Source organism: Dreissena polymorpha, chromosome 7 (genome assembly GCF_020536995.1).
Source record: "Dreissena polymorpha isolate Duluth1 chromosome 7, UMN_Dpol_1.0, whole genome shotgun sequence".
NCBI lineage: Eukaryota > Metazoa > Mollusca > Bivalvia > Myida > Dreissenidae > Dreissena > Dreissena polymorpha.
In genome coordinates, this window is record NC_068361.1 from 87,541,186 (window position 1) to 87,566,237 (window position 25,052).

Here is a 25,052-nt window from a genome sequence, read left to right on the forward strand (position 1 = left end):
CAAACATTTTGTGAATTGCTCATCAATACGTTGACTTTTTGAGACCTGGGCCCGTATTCACCAACCACCTAAGTATTAAGGCTAAAATTTCCTTAATTATCTAAGAATTTACCTAAGGCAAAAATTTCCTTAACTTTCTTACTAAGTAAGTCCCTTAGGTAGAACCTAAAGTAAGATTTGTCCTTAAATACTTAGGAAAAATAAATGCGTTTTCGTTTAAAAATAATTCTATAACTGGAATCGTCAAGCCAAAAATATTACTATATTTAGAACATGACGTTAAAAAGTGCTCGCAAAATGGCGGAATGTTATTAGCGCACAAATGTGTTGATAAGAAAAATCTTAATATTACGTGTAGATGATGAATAAATAATATAAAAAGTGCATAATGTAAGAGGTTTACGCTTCCGGCATCTGTCGAAACAGCTGTCACAAAATATCTGTATCGATTTTATGCTGTTGTCGTCAATCTCTTAATCAACAACAAACATGTACACAAATTTGGAAAAAACACGGAAGTGAATGCAGACGATAGTTGGAAAAAAATGGCGAAACAACGAGCGCCCAACGTTACATTACAAGAAAACACCCTCCTCGCTCATTTGATGGGTGAAGAGTACATGAACTTCGGTATGTCCAGGCATAAACTGGACAGACATAGGTTTACCAGCCGTAAGTGTTATTATAATTTTTTATCGTACCGGTATATTAATTACTTTCGATAAGTTTATTCCTTAACATCCAAACACTTTAATTGCAGATATTTTTTATGACTGCCTTTTAAAGTATGAACATAATTAAGTATTTTATGGCAGCGATTATTCCCCTGCTTTATAATGTACCCGTAAAAGGTACTTTCCCAAATGAAGAAAAACTACAATTGCTGTCTGAAAATTTCCCAAACGGAAGGCAAATGCCATCAATTTTGTTCCATAAAAGAGCATTATCTGCAAGTTAACAAATAAAATTATTACTTTGCTTTTGATACCATTGAGCAATTAAAAAACCCTATCATTCCCAATTGGAAGATTTCATGAAGCGAAATTTCCCAATTTCAGGATTTTTCGCACTAATTTCTCCAAATGGGTAAGGTACTTTTCCTAATTGGGGAAGACAAATGGCTGTATTGACGTTTATGTATTAACTATTAAGCCATTGTTGTTATTCAATTTATGAAAGTTCATTAATATTATCAATGTCTAATTGCATTTGATACAATTGTTTTAATATCATTGAGTGCACAATAACTAACAATTAGAATGTTTGCTTGCAATGCGTTTCACAAAATAAAGTATATTACCCTGTATCTAATTTGATTTTTATACCCCCGGATTGAATTATCGGGGGTATATTGTTTTTTCAAAATGTTTGCCTGTCTATCTGTCATTCTGTCCCACAACTTTAACCTTGGTCATAACTTTTGCGATATTGACAATAGCAACTTGATATTTTGGCATGCATGTATATCTCGAGAAGCTGTACATTTTGAGTAGTGAAAGGTCAATGTGATCACATAATGTCTAAGGTCACATTTATGGCTTTAAGTGGCGCAGTAGGTGGCATTGTGTTTCACAACAACAGCAATTGTTTTTTATTGTGTTGACACAATATGTTGTTATGTATCCCTTATTAAAGGCAATACTTAAATTAAATTTAAATAATTTTTTGATGATATTATTGATTAGGATAAGCATCTTATCAAAGTGGATATAATACTGGAAAAAAGAATGAAATATATCCTCAAATTAAACATAAAAAACACAGTATAAAGTGAACATTAACCCTTTGCATGCTGGGAAATTTGTCGTCTGCTAAATTTCAAAAATTAGCATTTTCTTCGATTTTTTTCAAAGAATACTATCAGAAAAGCAAACAGTTTGGATCCTGATGAGACGCCACGTTCTGTGGCGTCTCATCTGGATCCAAACTGGTTGCACGGGCCTTCAAAATTCGGTTCCCGCACTGAAAGGGTTAACATGACATTGAAATCAGAGAAAGCCCACTACAAAGTATATATTTTAAGTTCTGTGTTGTCTTTTATTCAGAAATTTCTAGCTCTGTAAAAAAGGAAATGTGGTCAAATGTGGAGACTACATTTAACGCCAATAGTACAGGGCCCCACAGAAAAGGGAGTGACCTCGAGAAAAAATGGGAGAACCTCACATCTACACAAAGAGGCATCTACCAGGATCATCAGCGTATGCTGACATTGACTGGTATGAAACTTTAACTAGGGCTGTTTTCTTTTACCAAGTATAAAAGGAACAACTTTATTTATTGTTGTGGAAGTTGATGTATTTGTTAAATAATTTATATAAAACAACATTACAAGCATAACATGGAAACTATACAATTTGCAAGGACCATATTAACCCATTTATGCCTAGCGTCTAGAAAAAAGGCCTTGGCAAACAGCGTAGACCCAGATGAGACACCGCATGATGTGGCGTCTCATCAGGGTCTGGGCTGTTTGCTTAAATGAATTTATGTAAGAAATATTTTAAATATAGAAATAAATATACTAGACATCCCTAATTTTGGAAATAAATTGATCCAATTTAGAAGGATGGGAGACTCCACTAGGCGTAAACGGGTTAATTTGTCAGAATCATTCAGCAATGTTCAAAGTAATATTATTCAACATAAACTTGTTTAATTATTTGAATATTAACTTCTATAAACATAACTTATTAATGCAGTTTGTCAAAACAATATTTTTTTGTAAAATGGCAATAAATAATATTATATAGTCATTTCTTTGTGACCATAATTGAAAAAAAAGCTTACTAGAACTGTTAAATTTTAATTATAATAACAATCAACTTATTTTGCTGTTTATTTTTGTTATTGGATCACAGGCTATATTAAACGTTCTCTCCTGATGGTGCACCTGTCAAAGTATCACTTAGTACTGTTTATGTTTTGCTTTTTATTATGTTTTGTTGAGTGCATATTATTGTATAATACTCAAAATATTACAGGCAGTCCTCCGTTTAATTCAAAATGCACAATCCTCACTGAGGCTGTGATGAACGTAATTGGAAAAGAGGGAGTTGACATAATGGGTATTGGACCCAGCAGCCTAGACACCTCTATTTTGCAATTGACTGATATGCGGTAATTTGTTTAAAGTAACATTAAAATGCATACAAAAATTAGAACATTTACTCTTACAATAAGTTCTTTCAGTGACGTATTGACATATTGTAAATGTAGCATACCATAATTGAATTGCTTTGATGTTAGCCTTAAAATAATGCTATAATAATTTTGTGTAAATAAAGTATATAACTGATATTTGCTTAATATAAATACAAGTGTTAATAACAAAATTAGTAATGTTGTCTTGTGTTTGAACAATTTATTTGTTTTGTTTTTAAATTCATTTATTTAAAATAAATAAATCATGACAGCGACTCTTTCAACATATATGCATAACCACAAATGATGTAATTACTTAATAAATGGAACTATTAAGGCAACCAATACACTTCAATTTATAAATAAGAGTATCTCTTATCTAAACATGTCAACAGGTAAAGTAATGAACGTGCATGTTAAACACAATATTTTGACAATTCATATACAAGTAACAATTGCATAAATAAACAATTAAAATGTAACAACAAATTTGAATTATTGAAACAAATGATGTTGATTTAAAAAAAAAACATATTGTCAATATGCTTACAGTGATGATGACCAGCAAGATGCTGAAATCAACATGACCATGTGTACTTCAAGGTAATCATTAAAATACACAATTGATGATAGCTTGAACTTATAACACAATTAATCAAGATATGTGTTTGTCAGAAACACAATGCCCCCATGATTTACCATGCATGTGTATCTCATGGAGCTGCTCATTTTGAATGGTGAAAAGTCAATATTCAAATAATTAAACAAGTTTATGTTGAATTATATTACTTTGAACATTGCTGAATGATTCTGACAAATTAATATGGTCCTTGCAAGGATCACCACTCAAAATGCGCAGCTCCATGAGATACACATGCATGATAAATATCAAGCTGCTATGTTCAATATTGCAAAAGTTATCAAATTTTACCCAAGGTTAAAGTTTTGGGACAGAATGACAGACAGACAGGACAAAAACAATATACATTGTATCCCCGATCTATCGATCCGGGGCCATACAAAATGAAATAATGCACCAATGATTTTTGTACATGTTTCAAAGTGAAATTACATTTTGAATAGGTCTATAATTGATATTTAATATTATTTAATTTTAGTGCTGCGATGTCAAAATCAGTTTCCTTTAATCCGAAAAGAAGGTGAGGCATTAATTATGAAAACATTATTATTGCAATTAACTTACATGCAATTTCATAAACAGAAATTTTATATATATATATATATATATATATATATATATATATATATATATATATATACATGCACATGCATATCATTTGCAAAAAAAACACTGGCCATCAGACGAAGGCATTATTTACATGTTAATATAATACCAACATATCTTGAATATCAAAAATTGTAATGGTAAATACATCTGACTTTAGACATGATGCACTTATTCCAGATATACACCATCGATGGCTGAGAATGGCTATAGAAGCGCAACTATTTCTCCTCCAGACAAACCTTCACCATCATGGTATGTATGTTATGTATTTTAAAATATAATAAATTATTCTATACAAGCATCTAGATAACAGAAACATGTGCATAATATGGATGACTGAACCTAAAGTGTTATCATTTGACTGAACCTTAAGTGTCATCATTATTTACCATTTTTCATTATACAAAAAAGAAGCCATTAAAATATTTACTGTTTTTGAAAATTAAATAAAAATTAAATAATTATACCATGTTTTTAATATCCATTTAGTTGCAGTCATTGCAGTCTACATGAACTTAATGCCTTGAAGAAGAGGAAGCTGGAGCTTCAAATACAATTGTTTGAGGCCCAGTTGGCACGATTTGATGAGGAATAGATTATTATGTTATTTGTTATTATTTTGTTATGAAGATATAGTTTAGTTATATTAAAGAGTTACATGAAATTCATCTTCATTGTGTATTTCTTGTGATTTTTGGAAAAATTGTATACAGTAACTTAAGTAAGTTTAAAATGTTCTAAAAGCTTAAATAGTTGTTTCAATTAAAAATGCAAGTCATTTGAATTAACAGGTCTGAAAACATGACTTATTCAATGTGAATATGAGTTGCGTTCTGAGAAAACTGGGCATAATGCATGTGGGTCAAGTGACGTCCCAGATAAGCCTGTGCAGTCCACACACTCGCTTTTACATTTTTCGTTTAAATGAAGTCTCTTCTTAGCAAAAATCCAATTTAGGCGTAAAGTGTAGTCCCTGATTATTCTGTGTGGCCTGCAATATCTGGGCTAATCTGGGATGACACTTTACGCACATGCATTATGCCTAGTTTTCTCAGATCACGACACCTATGATCTAAAAAAATGTATTTGCTACTACATTCCTGTAACGAAGGCCATCTTCATTTCCATGGTAATTTTCAGGATGATCTGGTAAGGCATCTATGTCCAAAGGATCCATTGGCAGATTTCGCATGTTGCATATGTTGTGCAATACAGCACATGACAAAATCACCCTGTTAATAAAAATATTAATTAAGTTAGACAAGTTGCATAAAAATGTCATAAAAACCTAAAATATGTATAACATGTAATTATAACATAAATAATACTTGAAACATATGCATTTTTTGTTCATGTTAGTCACATTAATTCAGGTGCTGTTTAGAGTGTTGTTTTTTTCAAGACAGGGGCAAGATATTAATCATTAATGTTACTTAAAATGAAATTACATTAAAATTTTAAGTTAGCTGTAGAGTCATACAAGCATATTTATTTCAGAAATACATTTTTTGAAGCTGTGTTAACATAAAATTTAATCTTCATGTAGAGAACAAAACTATATCTCTCAGTGACTAACATATTCTGTTAAACTATTAAATTTGTCGTAGTGACTGTTCACTTTGTATCAAAGTAAAATGATTACAGGTTCTTATAATGAACTCACTTGCATGACTTTAATGGATGCAATCTAATTTCATTGTGCAGAATCGCCCATCTCCTTTTCAAAATCCCTATGGAGCGCTCAACCACAGATCTCGTACGTTTGTGTGCCCTTTAATACAAAAGTTATGGTTAAAGTATGATCTTTAATTTTCTCTTTTGTAGCAAAAGCATTATATCACGTTCATGATCAAGTGGGTAATTCACCTGCAATAAAAGCACCAGTCATTAATATGTATTAAGTACTTAGAATTGCACATCATTATTGTATAACTTAATAGTTTTTTTTATGAAATGTATTACATTAACAAGGCTTGTCACCATAGAATGACATATGCCCCCTTTTTTCACATTTTTATAAACCTAAACGCAAAGTGTTTTTCAACATTTTTTGAAACCTAAACGCAAAGTGTGACAGAATTTCTTATAGACGGACATTGCAATCACTATATGCCCACCTTTGGGGGCATAAACACATTTAATGGAAGTTAAACACAATATCAAAATACAGTATTTACAAATAAACACCCACTTATTCACATTAACCTTATAAGCAAATCGTAGAGACTTGACTGTGTAGCTCATTAATTATTCAAACATTTCAGTGAAATATTTATATTTAGCATGAGGGGTGCTTTTATATTGGTTATGGTGTTTATTAGGGAATATCTGTACCAATGTTGTAGAATTTACAAATGCAATTTATCTAACCGGTTGTAAATCAGCTGGTGCTCATCAGCTGGATTCATAAATGGAGTGAGGAGCCATCTCTTGCACGGATATCCCGAATCCCCAAGTAGATATTGATGTTGGTCATCGACAACATTCTGCTCCATGATTTGAAATAGGCCACTTTACCTTAAGATTCTGGCATCATGGACAGCCCCAGGCCACAGCGGTACAATGTCTCTAATCAGACAATTGGCATCAAACATGATCTGTAAAAAAAACATGATATAGAGATACATTCATAGTATTAATAGTCTATACTGGGGGACATATTGTTTTTGCCGTGTCTGTTTGTTTGTTTGCGTCAAACTTTAACATTGGCCATAACTTTTGCAATATTGAAGATAGCAACTTGATATTTGGCATGCATGTGTATCTCATGGAGCTGCACATTTTGAGTGGTGAAAGGTCAAGGTCATCCCTCAAGGTCAAAGATATGGGGGGACATAGTGTTTCACAAAAGCATCTTGTTTCCACTGTTTTATTTGTAGTATAGTGAAAACACTATACCATATTGGAGAACTTATGAACAAGAAATAAGAAGTTGTATAAAAATGTCACAATCCATGCATTTCAGTATAATAAAAAATATAAGAAAGAAGACTGTTAAATTGGCCCCAAATTTATTATTTGATTGTTTTAGGAATTTTAAATCAAATATCCATATTTATCATGCAAATAACAAATGGTATCAGTATAAATCATGAAATTAAATGCATACATTGAAAATGTTTTTTCTTGATTTATATAAATGATTAAATCTTCATACATAATAATAAAAAACATTGAACACCAATTAACAAACCCGAAGAATATAATAAATTATATAGCAATTTTTACAATAATTAAAAATATAATATAAAAAAAAGGATTACCTGTGTGTTTATGGAATGGTAACCCATCCGATTCACATACGCCGGTTCATCAACAACTGGGGCTTGAATCTGGACATGCGTCCCATCGATAACGCCAATTACATTTGGAAACCTTGCAATATTGAAAAAGTCTTCATTTATTTGTCGGATTTCTCCGGGAGCAGTTGGAACACTGATGAATTGTCGTACAATTTCAGGCTCAGTCAAAGCTTGAGTAACTTGGGATATGACCCTTGAAACTGTAGGCTGCGAAACCTCATGGATATCTCCATCATTAAGTTGAATGCTAGATGTAGCAAAATATCTTAAAGCAATCAAAATCTTTTCAATACTATTTAAACTATTGTTCCTGAAGCTTGTTGGTCCAATAAAAGGAGTCAGTTTGTCATTTAAAAATAAAATCCCTTGCCTATCCAAACGATAGCGTTCAATCAACTCAGAATTTTGAAGACTGTCGAGTAAATCAACTCTATTAATGAAACGTCTTGCCATTCTGAAAAAGAAAGTCAATCATTTAAGCAAATTAATAGAAAAAAGTGTGTACTTACTTAATAATTCCGAGATGATACAGTAACACACATTCGTACATTGCAAAAGGGAAAGGTAAACACAATCTGACATGCGATACAGTATAACCACAATGACAGATATGTAAACACATCCCAGGTTCAAGTTCATATTGCCACTTTAAACTCATATCCCTTCCATTTCTTCAAACATATGATGCATGAACTGAAAATGACGTTAAATGATACAAAAATGCAATTATTATGGTAATCACAAAATTCGCGTAAGTTAACAACAATGTTACTTCCGTTATACTGTTTAAAAGCCGGACTCTGAAAGTAATTGGAATACATATCGGTCTGTGTTTAGAACGGTGATACATTTCAAAGAATACATACCTTTGGGATGGAGTTTGCTCAAAAAAAGGCGAAAACAACGGAAATTAGTCTGCTACGGCGCCATTTTTAAGGTGATTTCTTTGGACTTAAGGGAGGTGTACACGTCCCTTAACTTTGAGGGAAAAAACGGTCAACCTTAGGCGTATTTCTAAGGTTAGGAAGTTTGTGAATATGACTTAAGGCATTTCCTTAAATTTAAGGGAAAAACAGCAAAAACCTAAGGCAAAATGACAACCTTAGGTAATTTTTTTCCCTTAGGTGGTTGGTGAATACGGGCCTAGTTTACATGCACATGGTACATCGATAATGCAGTACTTACAATCATCTATTGTTTTAGAACGATTTACACGTTCCAATTTTAAATTTGATTGCATGTATGCAAGTACCTTAGAACTATTTAAAATTCTCAGCTCTGGTTTCAAGACGTTTCTTACTATCTTATATTCACATATATCTTTCGTTTTTGCATTGTCCCCGTGTTTCAAGAGTTCTACGAAACAATTCGTATTGAAATCGATTTCAAATATAACATTATGTTTACATAAAATTGCTGAACCTGCTGTCAAACAGTCTCTCAAGAATGATTCATTAAGAAATGTGAATAATAGGTTTTTTCCATTATAAATTAAATACCGCGGTTTTGATGTGAATTCATTAGCATCTTTGTTTTTTATATCATTGTCAAGAGGAATTGGAAAGAAATTTAGTTCATAAATTTCGTTATCCAAACTGTTTGTCAGTGGAAACAATACCATTATGTATATCGAATTATTGTTGCGTCCATAAATAAATTCAGCATGATTGTAGTAGAATGCCAATTCAGTGCTGACCAATTTATGAGTCGGATAGTTGATTTTTAACGACGAAGCTATTTCTGTTAACGTTTGGGACATTAGTTCGGGGTTTATTATATGAATCGACAATTTACGATTGCTCAGTGATTCAATTCCTATGGCTAGCCTATCAAACTGTGACCTTATTTTGATCATTTTATCATTTACATCTAGTATTAACTTTTCATCAGTTGTATGTTTATTTGACATAGATTCCATTTCGTCCACAATTTTATGCCTGACTGCTGAAGCATTCGCAACGAATTCATCGAATAATTTCATATGCTCATGAACATTAGTTGCAAATGATGACATTTCGCCGAATTCGTGCGTAAATGTGTTTGTTAAGAGTTTAACTCTTTGTGCCAATTTATTTGCATGATCGCGTAATCGATTAAGTTGTGACGTTGTTGCAATGCCAAAAAGAGTTGAACCTAATTGTCCTATAAAGGGAAGTAAGGGTTGTGACTCACGTGTCTTCCGTTTATCTGAGATTGTAGGAGTCATGCTACGAAATTTGTGTAACAAAGATTGTATATCATGTTCCATTAAAATCCTTAGAGTGTTGAATTCGACGCTAATGGTAATCCTTTTTCGTAGAAATAAGTGTCTCTACACAATGAATAATTTCTACCGATGTCACTATTGAAATGATAGTCCAGCATATCAAATCGAAAAGTATGCGTCCATTCATTATTCACGAAGTTAATTGTTTTTGGATCTGAGAACTTAACGCCATGGTTCATCAGCAATTGTTTGCCGTGTGCTCCCACAAGTGACAGAAAAAGTATAATGAATCGTGTGACCAACATCTTGCCTAAAAGAAAAAAAAAGAGTTAATTTGTTTATCATTTTACCGTTTTCTTTTGTGATTTTTCGTTAGAGATTTGTTTATATAAAATTGTTTAATAAGTGCTTCTGATGTATCTTCGTCATTTGCCCAACTGTTCTTATACTTTTTGTTTGTCCATTTTATCAAATATTGTCTTTGATTATCTTTAATTCTGGTTTTTAAAATTTTGTCAGCTTTGTACCATTTCTTTTTTGAATTTTCTGGTGGAATATCATGTTGATTTATTGTATTTTGTTTGTCAGTTGCCGTTATATTTGGCTGTGTATTGTCGGTAACGGTTTGCGGATTGTTTTGATTTTCTGTATTATCATTAGTTTCTTTTTCATGGAATTTGAATGTTTGAGATAAATCACGTAAATCCTTCTCATCATGGTATCTTCTTAATCTGTTGATATTAACCGGAACTTTTAATTCTTTGTTTGAATATCGTTCTCTCAAAATATATGTGCCATTTTGTAATATTTTGGTTATGTAATAGGGTTGCTCTAAAAATTTTCGAAACAATTTTCTGGATTTATTTAAAGGTACTTTTTCTTGTTTAATAAAAACAAGATCTCCTAATTTAAATGGACGTATTGCAGTTTTGCGATTGTAAAGCTTACGCATAACGTCACGTGAATTATTTATGTTTTCTTGTGTGATATTCCATATAAGTTTAAATCTTTGTTTCAATTCCTCAACATAAGTGTTTATTGAAGGGTTGGTATTAATTGGTGGAAATAATTCGGAAGTGATGGGTTTATTCATATGTCGGCCAAAAAGAATGTAGTACGGAGAGTATTGTGTCGTTTTCGGACATACTGTTGAATTATAGGCTAATTGGACACTGGAAAGCTTATCAGGCCAATCGCTTTCGTCTTTTAACGATGTACGTAGTATTGAGAGTAATGTAGAGTGTACCCGTTCTACCATTCCGTTACTCATTGGGTGATAAGATGAAGTTCGATGCCTCTTTATTTGAAAGAATTTATAAAGAACATCCATTATACCACTTAAGAAGTTTTGGCCTCGGTCAGATGTGATACGTTTGGGCGGTCCAAATATTGCAAATACTTTATGATAAAGTTGTTCTGCGATTTCAATAGTGTTTTGCGTTTTTAATGGTATAAATAGTGCAAATTTTGAAAATGCGCATATAACGCTTAAAACATATTTATATTCTTTGCTCTGTTTTGCTACCGTAACAATGTCGATGTGTAACATGTCAAATGGTGCGCTTGCAATAAAAGGTTCTTGTAATGGATATGGTTTATAATTGTGATCTCTTTTAAATATTTGACAGTTTTTACAAGATTGAACACAATCTTTAACTGCTTGATACATTTTTGGAAAGTAATACAAAGTTTTGAGGGTTGCAAACATTCTATCAACACCACAGTGACCATTTAAATCATGAAAACTGTAAAGTATTTCACTTCTTAATGACTCAGGTAAAGCTAATTGTTTAATTAAAGTTTTTTCAGTTTGATGTTTCTTAGATCTTGGTTCGTAAAAATGAAACAGAACATTGTCAACTATTTCGTATTGGGTGCTTATATATGGAATTCGTTTTGCTAAATCTTTATCATCAGGTAAATGACCGTTCTTTAAAAATGCATAAATGTCGCCGAAGTCTTTTGATGTAGCTTGTAAGTTTATAATGTCTAGTTGATTAGTTGTTAAGTGTGCGTGTTGTTGTTTGCGGTCATTGACTGTCTGGAGTTGTGAACCAGGTATGTGATCATTATCTGAGATAACACTGTTGTCAGGTGGAATGGTGCTAAGTTGATTGTCAGCAGAGATAATTGGTTGGTGATTGGTGGGTGTTGTGTTGATTGTTTGTTTTCGCATTTTTCTTGTGAGAATGTTAACCTGGGAACAATGATTATTTTGCGTTACTTGTATTGGTGCCAAGGTTTGTGGAGGTGTTAAAGGTGCGTTATCATTGGAAAGTGTATGTATGTTTTCCTGGGATTTAACGTGAATGTCTGATTTGGAATAGTTAATTCTACTAAGGTAAGCGCTCGGATTTGTCTTGCCAGTTTTATAAATGATTTCATGATCATAATTTTCTAGTTCTAAAGCCCATCTGTATAGTCTGTCATTTGAGTGTTTTGCTGTATGCAAAAATGTTAAAGCTTTATTGTCTGTTATAATTTTGACATGTATATTTGATATATAGACTCTACATTCTTTCAAAGCGTAAATGATTGCTAATAATTCCAGTTCACAACTACTGTAACGTTTTTCGTTATCTTTTAAAGCACGACCCCCATATAAAATAACATGATGACGTTTTGGAGAATCTTCCTGACATAAAATGAATCCTACTGCGGAGGTACTAGCATCTGTATAAATAGTGAATTCTTGATTAAAATCTGGTAATCGTAAAATTGGTTTTGCCATTAATGCCCGTTTTAAATAATTAAAACTTTTGTCATGTTCCTCGGTCCATTTGAATATGGTATCTTTCTTAAGTAATCTATTTAACGGGGCGACAATGTGTGAGTAGTCTTTTATAAACCGTTTTAAGAAATTGGTCATGCCTAAAAAACTCTTTAATCCCTTTTGATTATTAGGAATTTGGAATTCGTCAATTATTTTCAATTTGTCAGGGTCCATTTGAATAGTGTTTCCTTCAAATACTGTGCCTAGAAATGTAATTCGTTTTTGTGCAAAATGACTCTTTTTAAGATTTATTACTAAACCAGCTTCTTTTAGTTTATGTAAAAATTGAGAAAGTTCTTCGATGTGGGTTTCAATATTGTCACTCATAAGTATACAGTCATCCAGAAAAAAATAGAAGGTTTTTGAAATTGAATTCTCCTAATATTTTTGTAAGATATAATGACCAATAAAAAGGAGAATTACATAAGCCATAAGGAAGGACGTTAAATTGAAAACATCGTCCTGTTGGTGAATTAAATGCAGTATACTTTTTAGAATTTTCGGCCATGGGTAGATTAAGAAATGCTTGTTTTATGTCTATTTTAGTAAAGATAGTTGGCTTTTTCTCTGCGATCATATTTTGAACATCTACAATTGTAGGCATTTGATAATACATTTTCTTCGAAATTTTATTAAACAGTCGGTAATCAATGCATAACCTATATAATTGTTTATTTTCTTGTTGGTCTTCTGGTGAAATATCATCTGAATGTGTATGTTTTTTAACTTATACAATAGGACTACTCCAAATTGAAGTTGATGGTGAAATTATATTTTTATCTAGCATTTTCTGTAATTTATCTTCAATGATTTGTCTCGTTTTGGGGTTTACCGGATATGGTCTTGAACGTATAGGTATAGCGTTCGGTATCAATTCAATGGAACATTCAAATTTTCAACAGCGCCGACATCTGTTTCTGAATCGCTAAAATATCTTGATATTGCTTTAAGAGATCGAACAGTTGCTGATTATTCGCAAATTCTTTTCCTATTTTATTATGTAATATTTGTTCTTTTTCGGTTGTCGTCTTAACGTTTCCACTTTTGTTACATTTATCTAAATTCTTAATGTCATATATTTCGTTTTCATTTAAAATATGTATTGAAGCTAAAATATCCTATTTATTTATCATTTTTTCTGTATCCGAGTTATTGTAAATTGGAAATTGTATAGTTTTATTTTTGTTGTCTGTAATACATAAATCAAGTTCCATGATATTTGTTTCATCCATAATATGTAAATCTTTATTCAAAAAACATTCTTTTAATTGGACAGGTATTTTCTGAAATGAATGAGCTTTAAGTCTTATCTTTTTATTAGCTTGAATATAGTGAATTTCATTTGTTATAAAATTGGTTTTGCATGTAATATTATCTTTATTTATTTCAAGAGTATTAGTCTCAAAATTTAATTTTTCCTCGTATTGCGAAAAGAAGTCTACTCCTAGTATTGCATTATTCGTTAAGCCTTGTACTATGTAAAACCGGTGCTTAAAGCGCGTGTTGCCAATTAGTATTGGGAGGTTAATGACCCCTTCTACATTGTACGAATTATCAGAAATGGCGGTCTTGACATGGAGATTAGATGGTAGGCATTCGCTTAGCGAAATGTTTGTGGAGGCGAAGAATGATTTGCTGATTACAGACATACTACTGCCCGAATCCAAAAGAATGTTTGTTGGGACATCTGCAATTGTTCCTGGTTAAGAATTATGAGAAAATGCGGATACTACCTTTAAAGCTAATATTTTACGTTTAGATTTAATACTTTGTTTTTGTTTATTTTGAGTTGTATGCGTACTTTTGTTAATTAAACCCTTTTTATTAATTTGTTCATGTTTTACTTGGAATTTTGAATAATTTGCGTTATTAAAATGGTACCTACTGCTCTGTCTTTTCCATCATTTTTTAGTTCGAAAACACATTGATTGAAAGTGATTGAATTGTTGGCAATTGTTGCATCGTTTATGGAATGCAAAACAGTTTCTACCCCCCCTACAAGAATCGTATCCGCATTTGGGGCAAATTTGGTTTTGTGTATTTTGTCTGTTTACTTGTAAACGTGGGTTAGATACGGATCTATCGACTATTCGCGGTCTTTGATAGTCTAACGGTACTGACATCCTATAATTTTGGTTTTGTCGTGGTTGAAATTGTTGATAACGGCTGTAAGGAACAGATTGGATTTGATTTGGAAACATATGTTGTTGAGCGTAAGAATTTTCTACCGGTATATTTGGTATTGGGGTTGACTGTAAAGCATTAATTTCCTTAATTTTGATGTCCGCTTTTAAGGTTTTAATCTCTTCCAATAACGTTTGAAATTTTGTGTCAATAGCATTGACTGAAAATGACGTGGTCATGTCACAGAGTTTACAGTATTTGGCCAGTTCTGACAGAGATTCTGGCTGTCTTAAAATAACATCTTTCTTAATACTGTCTCTTAATGCATTGACAAGCAAGCTTACGAGAACTTTTTCTTCTAAGCCTTGTACATCAGTAGAAATTTTTAATGCTCTCGAGATATAATCATCACATGATTCATTTTCTCTTTGTTTAATAGCAATTAGATGATAATCTTATTCTTTAGTCTGAAATCGTTTAGCAAGCGCTTTGGTGAGTTCTTGATAATTAGATTTAATATCTTCGGTCAGATTATTGTAAAAATTCTCTGCATTGTCGGACAGGTAAAATGGAAGAACATTAGCGTATTCACCCCTATCAATGTTATTCATGCTACACAATTTCTGAAATTTTGCCAGAAACGCTGGTAAACTATCATAGTCTCTGCCTGTAAAGCATGCTAACTTAATTATGTTTGGCTTAAACATTGTACCTCTTGGGTCCGAAGTCTGTGCGGTATGGAAGTTTCTCGCCGGTCGTTCCCCGTCTGCTGGAGAGTGGCCAGGTGCGGAAGGCGTCTGCCTACGTAAGTTAATATTGTCACTATTAGCACTTTGCGATGGAAAATTAGCACTATTAACACTAGGCGATGGGGTATTTAAGAAAAAGTTAGGTCTCTGCGAAATAACACTGGAAATTGGATCCTGTAGTCGTTCGTCGGGAAGGCACTGAAAATTACCATATGGCGGTGGTACTGGGTCGTACCGGAAATTGGATAATGGCTCGAGCAGCGATTCCTTCGGCGGGTCCTGCGTTAATGGCTGGAGTGTTGTTTCTTGGGTTTCTTCGGTGTCTGATGCATCGGATTGTAATGGGTGACTTTGAAATGGGCTGTCATGTATTGTTACTCTTCTGATTGTTTTGATAGAATTTAATTGTTTATGAAAATCTGAACGTAATTGTTTTTTACGACGTTTTTTACTTGCAACAAAATCTTCGGGAGCTTGTAAATAAGGTTTTGACTCACTTGATAATTTTGGAGTTTCTTGTTTTGATATGGTAGTTGATGGTTGAAATGGTTGCTCCGGAACTCTCGTATCGTCAGGTGGGGATGTTGGCGGCGTCAATTGTGGCGGTAGAGTGGCTGATAGGCGAGAACGTAAATTGTAGTGAGACATCTTGAAACATTTCTGACGATTTTTGTTGTGGAAAATGTTATTGTAAAGGAATTAAACTTTAGAACCTATTCTCCACCAGATATCGTACGTGCTTTTACTTGTTATTTCAATGTTTCTTGAAGTTTTCATTATTTCCATTTAATGTAATTGGTAACGGGATCTTCATTTACGTACGATACATTATTTAGTTCTTAATAATTATTTATTCTGTCCATTACGGTCTTAGTGAATGTTGTATTTGTAGTGTTTCATTTTCAATTAGCATTACATGTTACCATTCTTCAATTTATGCAAATTAGCGTTAAGCGCTAATATTCTATGATCCATAATAGATGTAAATAATCAAAGAAGTCGACAGTGTAAACAGCCCATTTTATTCTCTGTAATATCCAAAAAAACACTGTGTTAATTTATTAAACAAGATAAATATTTGCATGCATAAATATCATTTATGATATATACGTACATATGCAACGATATTGATTCTTAATATATATTAATAAATCACACAGAATATTGTTCAATTTCACTAACAGTTTTCAGGCATTAACATTATTTAGTTAAATCATAAAATAAAGAAATTATTTTGTTAAATCATAAAATAAAGAAATTATTTATTTATGAGAAGACAGTGCTATTTGTTTTACTAATATGATACTTATAAAATAGCAATTATCATACATACACAATATATATTTATTTGGATATTGTGCAGTCAAACAACTTTCCTAAATACTCTACATTGAATGTAGCTGAAACAAATTAAAGTAGTAAACAATAATTTAAGTATGAATATATTTATTTGCAGCAAACAATAATTTAGGTTTGAAAATGAATAAGTAGCAACAGCTCACCTGTAATATCCAGAAAAACACTGTGGTGAGTCGCCCACAGTGTTTTCTTAAATATCCTTTCAGATGCAACTTTCTGAAACCTGATCAGACTTTTCCTAATACGTTTATCACGTGATCCTATGTGGTCTCACGTGGTACGCTGATTCACCTACTTTTTTATATTTGTTCGGGTCAAAGTTGTTAACCCTTGGTCATGGAACTTTCTAGAAGTTTCTACTGCTTACGTTTGCGTTCTTGATTTGGTAAACAATTTAGATTGGAATGTGCTATTCTTTGTTAGCTTAGTAAGCTGTTTTCTTATCGTACATCAATATGATAGAGTTTGTAGCTCGCCTGGCACAAAAAAGTATTCCGGTGTGGTTTTGTGAAAACTGGGCTTAATGCGTGATATGAACTGCACAATTCCTTAAGTATTTCTAACAATGTACAATAGTTATTCTAAACAATATGCAATAGTTATTTTAAACAATATGCACTAGTTATTTTAAACAATATGCAATAGTTATTTTAAAATTTTGTTAATTGAAATTAATTAAAACTTTATTAATTATGATTAATTAAAATTATTAAATAAGTTAAAGTGAAAATTTAAATATTACAAATATTTCATAAGATTGTGATTTTAATTGGATTACAACGCACCTTTCTTGCGTCGACGATGTGATTCTGTAAAGCGGTTGTGGAAAGCATTTTCTCCTCCTCTGAAACGGACGAAGCGACGTCTTTTCGCAAGGACTCGCATTTGGCACACGCATCATCCCTTGGATGTGCAATTTTGATGTGAGGCGTACAGCTGGCCCAAATTATTATGAAGGCAGACAGCTTCATACACCTTGCGTGTGTTGAGATGCACAGCTGTTCATATTCTTTGTATATGCCTAGTTTTGTGAAATGTGATGGCAAACACACAACAGGGACGTTGTCATTGCCTCTAGGGGCTGCTGGATAGAAAATCCCTATTGATTTAAACATGTTCAGAAGGAAGTGCACGACGCGCTAAACATCTTCCAGGTTAAGGAAATGTTTTGGACGTCGACCCTTGTTCCCATGCACTCGAGGCGTCGGTCCATGTTATGACATGTGATAAATTAAATTTGACAAAGCAGTCTTCTATATGTCGTAGTAAGTCATGAACGTCGTTTTGCAAACGGTTTTCCCTTTGACATAAAAGTGCGTTCTGTCCCGTTGACTCTTCATTCCTCGTTTTGTTGTTTCACATTTAGCGTCAGTTAACACACCCATAAGAAAACGCTCCTTTTCTTCTTTACTAAGTTCTCGCATAGTACAAACATGCTCTTGAATTTTGCCAAGAGAAAAGTTTTTTGCACAGTGCTTTTTGCATCCACATCCTTGCATGAACTTGTGAAGAGAGGCAAGTTCGTCACACTCGTGTAATACTTGCTCGGGATCACTGTCACTGCTTTCATCTTCTCGGCTGACTTGTACCAGAGCTGATCGAGCACGGGAAACAAAGGACTCCGTGCTCTCAGAGCACGACTCGTCTCTTTCATGGTCAGAATCACTAAGAGTCTGTGACGCGTAAGGGGTGGAAACCGGCGTTCTACCAAAATGCTCAGAGAAGAGACTCTCTAGTTCCTTAACAATATCCAAAAACGTATAACACATTTGTTTAAACATCGGCGAGAATTTAAGTGCATTAATTGTTACCAGAATTCTTAATTTGATAGGTTTACACGAATAGAGTTAGAGACTTCAATTTGTCAAAATCAAGTGTTTATGGAAAACACATTTATTATCGTATAAATAACGTACGAAAATCTAGATCGATTAAACAAAAGGAAATGAAACTATTTCTTATTGATTTATGCTGTTGACTGGATTATTAAAGCTTCCAATTTCTATTAATTGGTCGCGTGTTTTTATAAATTTTCACAAATAACATCACATCATTCACATGGTTGATAATTCCATCTTAAAATATTCCTGATTATCTTCTACCTTACTTTGAATATAAAAATACGCTTTATTTTTGCCACACTTATAAACACTGACGTAACAAAAACAAAGTAAGGACAATTTCTAAGAAGCCGTGACCTGGATGACACAATTTCTAAGAAGCCGTGACCTGGATGACGCAATACAGTATGGGTTTCGGTAGCGTAGCTAATCGTTTTTTCATAACGTCGAGTTAAATCGTTGTTGTAAATTGCATATGGAATTAGCTTTTCTGTTAAAATATACACACATGAAATATTGCTAAAGAGTACAAACAACATATATTGATAACAACATGCAATTTGTTTAAGCAATGTGTGTTTTAAAGCCGTACAGTTTGTTTGTATTTGTTCGTATCGCTACGCCCCTGGCATACACAGGCGTGAAAGAGAAAACATAACATAAGAGCAAGTTAACTAAACCATCATCAATGAAATAAGTCGTATCACTTTTAAACATAATGCATGCTTTTATTGGTAACAGTTTTTTTATAATACAACACCAAACTAGTAATTTTTTTGGAAAATTAAAATTGAACATATTCGACAAGATCGATGCTGTCTCAGACAAAGCAAAGGGTTTTAATATGTTATGTAAATTATAGTAAGGCAGGCGATAAATAAAGACAGTGTCATAATAAGCAATTGATTTAGCTGCAAAATGGCAAATATACTTACATCTAGCTCTTGGTCCATATCACCGAAAACCCATTTTCAATAAAACAAAATACAAATAATTTTGCGCGCAAAACATGTGCAAATGTCAACAAAACACACAACGTCATTTCGCAATTTTATTGATGACGTTGTATATGTCATTAAGTCAGGTTTTCAAATGACGCGATACACACACACCCACATATATATATATATATATATATATATATATATATATATATATATATATATATATACAGGGAAAATATGCACAATTATTCAATTAGAAGGCTGAATCTAAGTACACACACTAATTACAATATAAATTATTAGATTACAAATAAATAAACCTGTTAAAGGAGCTTTTTCACAGATTTTGGCATGTTTTGAAGTTTGTCATTAAATGCGTTATATTGATAAATGTAAACATTGGATACAAAAGGCTTGAGTAAAAGATCAAGAATAACATTTAAGTCCGAAAACTCTATCATGGACCTCAATACTGGTGACATTAACCTTGCGGTTGTAAAATGCTTGATTCCTTACATCTTGCTTCGCAGAGGCCTCAGCAGCTAACTTATGGTTTTGCTGCAATCGATTTTACAATTTGTGTATGTGAGCAGATAGGCTTGGAGATCCTTCGTTCCCGGACTCGGTACCCATGACAATATCTATCGCAAGTCTGGGATGCCGACCAAACATGAGATAGTGGGGTGAATATCCTGTAGCGTTACTTTTAGTGGCGTTATAGGCTTACACCAAGGGACCTACAAAGGATTTCCAATCTTGTTTTTGGCCTGGATCTAGTGTCCTAACATCTTTATGTGTGTTTGGTTGAATAGTTCCGCATGGTTACCCATTGGATGGTATGGGGTTGTGCGGGACTTTTCAATTCCAGCTACTTTGCAAAGCTCCTGAATTACATTGCTGTCAAAATGTCTGCCCTGATCGCTGTGGAGGCGTTCAGAAAATAAGTAGTACCTTATAAAGTTGCCATACAGGGCTTTTGTAGTAGTAATAGCAGTTTGGTTTTTGAAGGGGACAGCTTGTGCATACCTGGTAAAATGGTCTGTTATTACCAGGATGTTTTCATGGCCTTCCTTTGATTCTAGGGACAGAAAATTCCAGTTCCATGGGTTTTGTGGTCTTGATATTTACCAGACCAGGCAGCTGTCTGTTGAGGACGTTTACTCAAAATACATTTGGTACAACCCTGAATTTTCAGTTCTAGATCTCGATCTAGATGGGGCCAGAAAAATCTCTGCCAGGCCAACCACAGGGACATTCTTGCCTGGGTGTCCAACATAATTATGGACACCTTTAAGGGCCTGTTCCCTGAATTCACTGAGTAAAACTAGTTGCTTAACGACTTGACCATCTAAAGAAGTGGTTCAGTACAGCTGTTTATCCTCAATAGTGAGTCGTTTCTATTCTCTGAGTAACAGCTGTACCTACATCGTGTGATTCCTTACGGAGTGCGTCCTCTCAGGGGCAGGAACCGCTTCTAAAGAGGTAAAGTACTTTAGCCAGGTACTGATCTTGAGCCTGAGCTGTACACCAGCCAGTCCTTTGTGCAGGTTGAAATTGAGATCTGGCTTCTTCTGCAGCAATAGGACAGAAATCAAGGCAATACATTCTGCTAGGAGCATTTGCACTTCAGATGCCTGTGTTATGGCTTTGACCATATCTGAAGAAACTTCTAGTATCTGGCTCAAAGCTTAGCCGGTTTGTACTTAATGCTAAAATTGTATGCAGCCAATGCTGCCAGCTATCTTAGGCCAGTGGCATCAAGCTTAGCTGTAGTGGTTACATATGTTAGTGGATTGTTATCGGTAAAGACCACATATTGGTGACCTAAAAGATAATCATGAAACTTGTCTGTAACTGCCCACTTGAACGCTAAGAATTCTAGCTTTAGTGCTGGGTCGACTTTCTCTGATGGCCACGACTGGCATATGCAATGACCTTTTCTGTTCCATCCTTATTTTGGTAAAAGACAGCACCAAGGCCATGACCTGATGCGCCTGTGTACAGAATAAAGGATCTTGAGTGTCAGCCCAAGACAAAACAGCTGGTTTATTGGTCTTTTTGGACCGTTTCTTTCGCTTGCTGGCTCTGCCTGTGGTGTCATGGCCTTTCAGAAGTTCGTTGAGTGGTTCAACAATCAGAGCATAGAGCTCTACATACCTTCTGTAAAAACCAGCAAAGCCAAGAAACTGTCTCCTTAATGTTTTTGGGTGCTGGTCATTAAGAGACAGCACTGGTCTTTTCATAGTCAGTGGAGATGCCATCTTCACTGATCACATGACCAAGGTACCCAACAGATGACATAAAGAGCTCACATTTGGAGGATTTGAGCTTCAAACCATTTTCAGCAAGGCGTGAAAATACAGTTTGAAGCCTTTCAATATGTTCGTCAAATGTTCTGGAATAAACCAGAATGTCATCAAGAAAAATAAGACATTTCATAAAGTGTAGGGCGCCCATACAACGTTCTTTAAGCCGTTGGAAAGTACTAGGGGCATTACAAAGTCCAAAACCAATTCGGCTCCATTCATACAAACATAGGTTTCCTACACTGAAGGCTGTTTTGTGCTTGTCTTCTTCTTTCAATTGCACATTCCAATAACCTGACCTCAAGTCAAGTTTGGAAAGGTATTTGGCACCAGAAAGACTGTCTACAATGTCATCAATTCTGGGTAAGTTGTAAGCATCTTTTCTGGTTCGTGTATTGAGTTGTCTGCAATCAATACAGAATCGAAGTGAACCGTCACGCTTCCTCAACAACACTACATTGGAACTGAAGGGTGACTCTGATTCACGAATGACATTGGCATCCAACATTTCTTTAATATGCTGCCTTACGTCTTCATACAACCCTGGGGGTATGCGTCTGCATGACTGCTTAAAAGGGTTTGGGTCCTTTTAACACAATCTTGTGGTTCAACAAGTGTTATGAAATTGGTCACATACGTTTTCCAAAGATTCTACTGATATAGGATGTACAAATCGTCTTAAACATTGTCCTTGTTGGGGTGTCGGAGTTCCAGTATCAATCTTAAATCCAAGGTCATTGGTACACTCATATACTGGTGTTTTCTGTTGAGAGTCATTCTGAAAACTCCAGGACAAATTATATATGACCTCAACTATAGAAATCTGACAAACATATGACTTTGGTTTAAAAATAATGGCCTTGCCAGTCTTGTTGTAAACTGTCACAGACATTTTGCAACAATAGCCATACTGTTGCATTTTGATTACTCTTGGACATACAGAGTAATTAGCTGAGGAGTCATGATTTTCAGTAACTACATTGGCTATAGCATGATTCGCCCCTCTAGCAACACAATTAAAAAAACTGCTTCAAACGGACCTATCTCAACTTGTCTTTTGCTAGATAGTTTGGCTGCAAATGATGTCACATTCAAGGAAGCAATGGCAATGTTCCATTCCTCAGAAATGACATCACTGTCATTCTGGGACACTATATCACGCATGAGTCTAATAACATTAGTGCCAACAATTACAGGACAATCTCTGTTAAAAGTGTTATCTTTTATAACTAAAATTGGCACATCAAAAGCAATATATGACATAGAAGGAACCCACAGTGTACTTTCTATATACCCGCAGTACTTCAACAAAGAACCATCTGCGGTACTAAGTTTCGAACCTAGAGTATCTAAAGGTAAAATTTCAGGTTTTTCACTCATAGAGTTTAAAGCAGTCTCAGAAATAGTGGTAACCATGGAACCAAAATCAATCAATGCTGTGAACCGACACCAATTGATACTTATTATGCTATTATTTGGTTCACCCACTAATGTGGAATACAGTTTGTGTTGGCCAATTTGTTTACCAGCCTCTGTTTGGCCTGCAACAGAAGCGGGTACTCTTTTTGGGTAAAAGTTCAGGCTAATTTGCCTAGCAGATGTATCATTGTATGAACCTCTGCCACGGTCTCTAAAACTCTGGCCTTGACCACGGTTTTTAAAACCCTGACCTCTGCCATGGCCATTAAAACTTCTATTTTGACCTCCAGACCTTTGAGGTAAATAATTACTACCTTCGTTCTGAAATCTTGATTGTCCCTTATTTGAGCTATTTGCTTATAAATTATAAAGCTTTTTATTCACATATGTATGCTAGTTTTCCACTTGCAATTCCAGAGATTTTATCTAGTTAAAATCTAAGGAATCATCAGAAACGACACTTTGCCGAACCCCTTTCAATTTTACTGCCATGAAACAAGAGGGCCTAGGGAAATTTCATGTTATACTGCCCTTATTTCTCTAATTCATTGCTCAAATGACACAATTGCATCAAACTTGTGTCCAGTTTGAGATTTTAACTTCTCAGAACAAAGGGATGTCCAAAATTTGCAACGCAACATTTTATTTCTGTATTCAGGACTAAATTTAAGAGTTTCATTTGAGCTAGTCAAAATGTACTAAAGTCTACAGGCAAATGCAGTGACAGGCTCATCAGGCCGCGGAAAGGAATTGAAAAATTCTTGCATAACAATACTGTTACCAGAAGAAATGATAAACAATGAGTCCATTTTAAATAAAATCTGCTCAACAGTTGCATTGTCTCCCAAAGAAATCACATCTCATTGCTGGGCCTCTAATAGACCTTCTTATTGCCTGCAAAAGAGTTCATTGTGAAACCTTATCAGATATCAAACATTTTACTTAGAAACGCCATTAGTTATATGACACTTCTCCTTTTTGACAAAGCTCATCTCCTGGAAACATTGGCAATATTGGTTCGGACGACTGAATATTAGCATTTAAAGATGGATTCTCCTACAAACTAACATTATAATTTGCATGTGCAGTAGATAACTTCTGAAATAAAGTTTTGGGAATTGCACCTCCAGAAGGCAACATATGTTCAGGATTCAATGGAAAAGGAGTTGAATGCAGAATAATTTCGGGTTTGTCCAAAAAGTTCAATGTATTTGAAGGCTTATCAGACTCGGGTTTAGAAATGTTGTAACCTGAAGCCAACAATTTTTCAATAATGTCTTTTTCAGACATTTCAACAGCTATGGCATTGGTATTTTGAGCACGCTCTACCTTTTAAATGTCAAACATTGTTTCGAAAATCAATAAATTTAATCAATATAGTTAAAATCAACAGGGTATGTGATAAATACTCTTACTGTGATGATGCTCTACTTATATTAGTTGTAAATATAAATACACTTATTGTGACGTGTACGGGGCTGTGATCACACTGTTTAGATATACGAATAATTTCCCTTCAGCCTACCTGGCTTATGATTAGATATTCTAAACAAATGATTGGAACATATAAACATGAATTAATTAACTTCCATCAAACATTACAACAATAATTGAGATACCTAAAAAAACGCCTGCCTGG

General features: G+C 33.9%; 2 protein-coding genes across 2 annotated transcripts; one reads left to right on the forward strand and one right to left on the reverse strand.

The window, feature by feature from the left end:
- Positions 1-545: 545 nt before the first annotated feature.
- Positions 546-4,985, forward strand: LOC127839900 (uncharacterized). Its single transcript, XM_052368293.1, has 7 exons — positions 546-672; positions 2,046-2,216; positions 2,982-3,117; positions 3,694-3,744; positions 4,260-4,301; positions 4,568-4,642; positions 4,880-4,985. The coding sequence occupies exons 1-7, from the start codon at positions 546-548 to the stop codon at positions 4,983-4,985; spliced, it is 708 nt and encodes a 235-aa protein (XP_052224253.1).
- Positions 4,986-5,462: 477 nt separating this feature from the next.
- Positions 5,463-6,893, reverse strand: LOC127839901 (putative nuclease HARBI1). The gene is made up of 3 exons (XM_052368294.1): positions 6,761-6,893; positions 6,054-6,161; positions 5,463-5,622 (listed from the first exon to the last, which is right to left on the reverse strand). The coding sequence occupies exons 1-3, from the start codon at positions 6,883-6,885 to the stop codon at positions 5,463-5,465; spliced, it is 393 nt and encodes a 130-aa protein (XP_052224254.1). The 5' UTR covers positions 6,886-6,893.
- Positions 6,894-25,052: the final 18,159 nt, after the last annotated feature.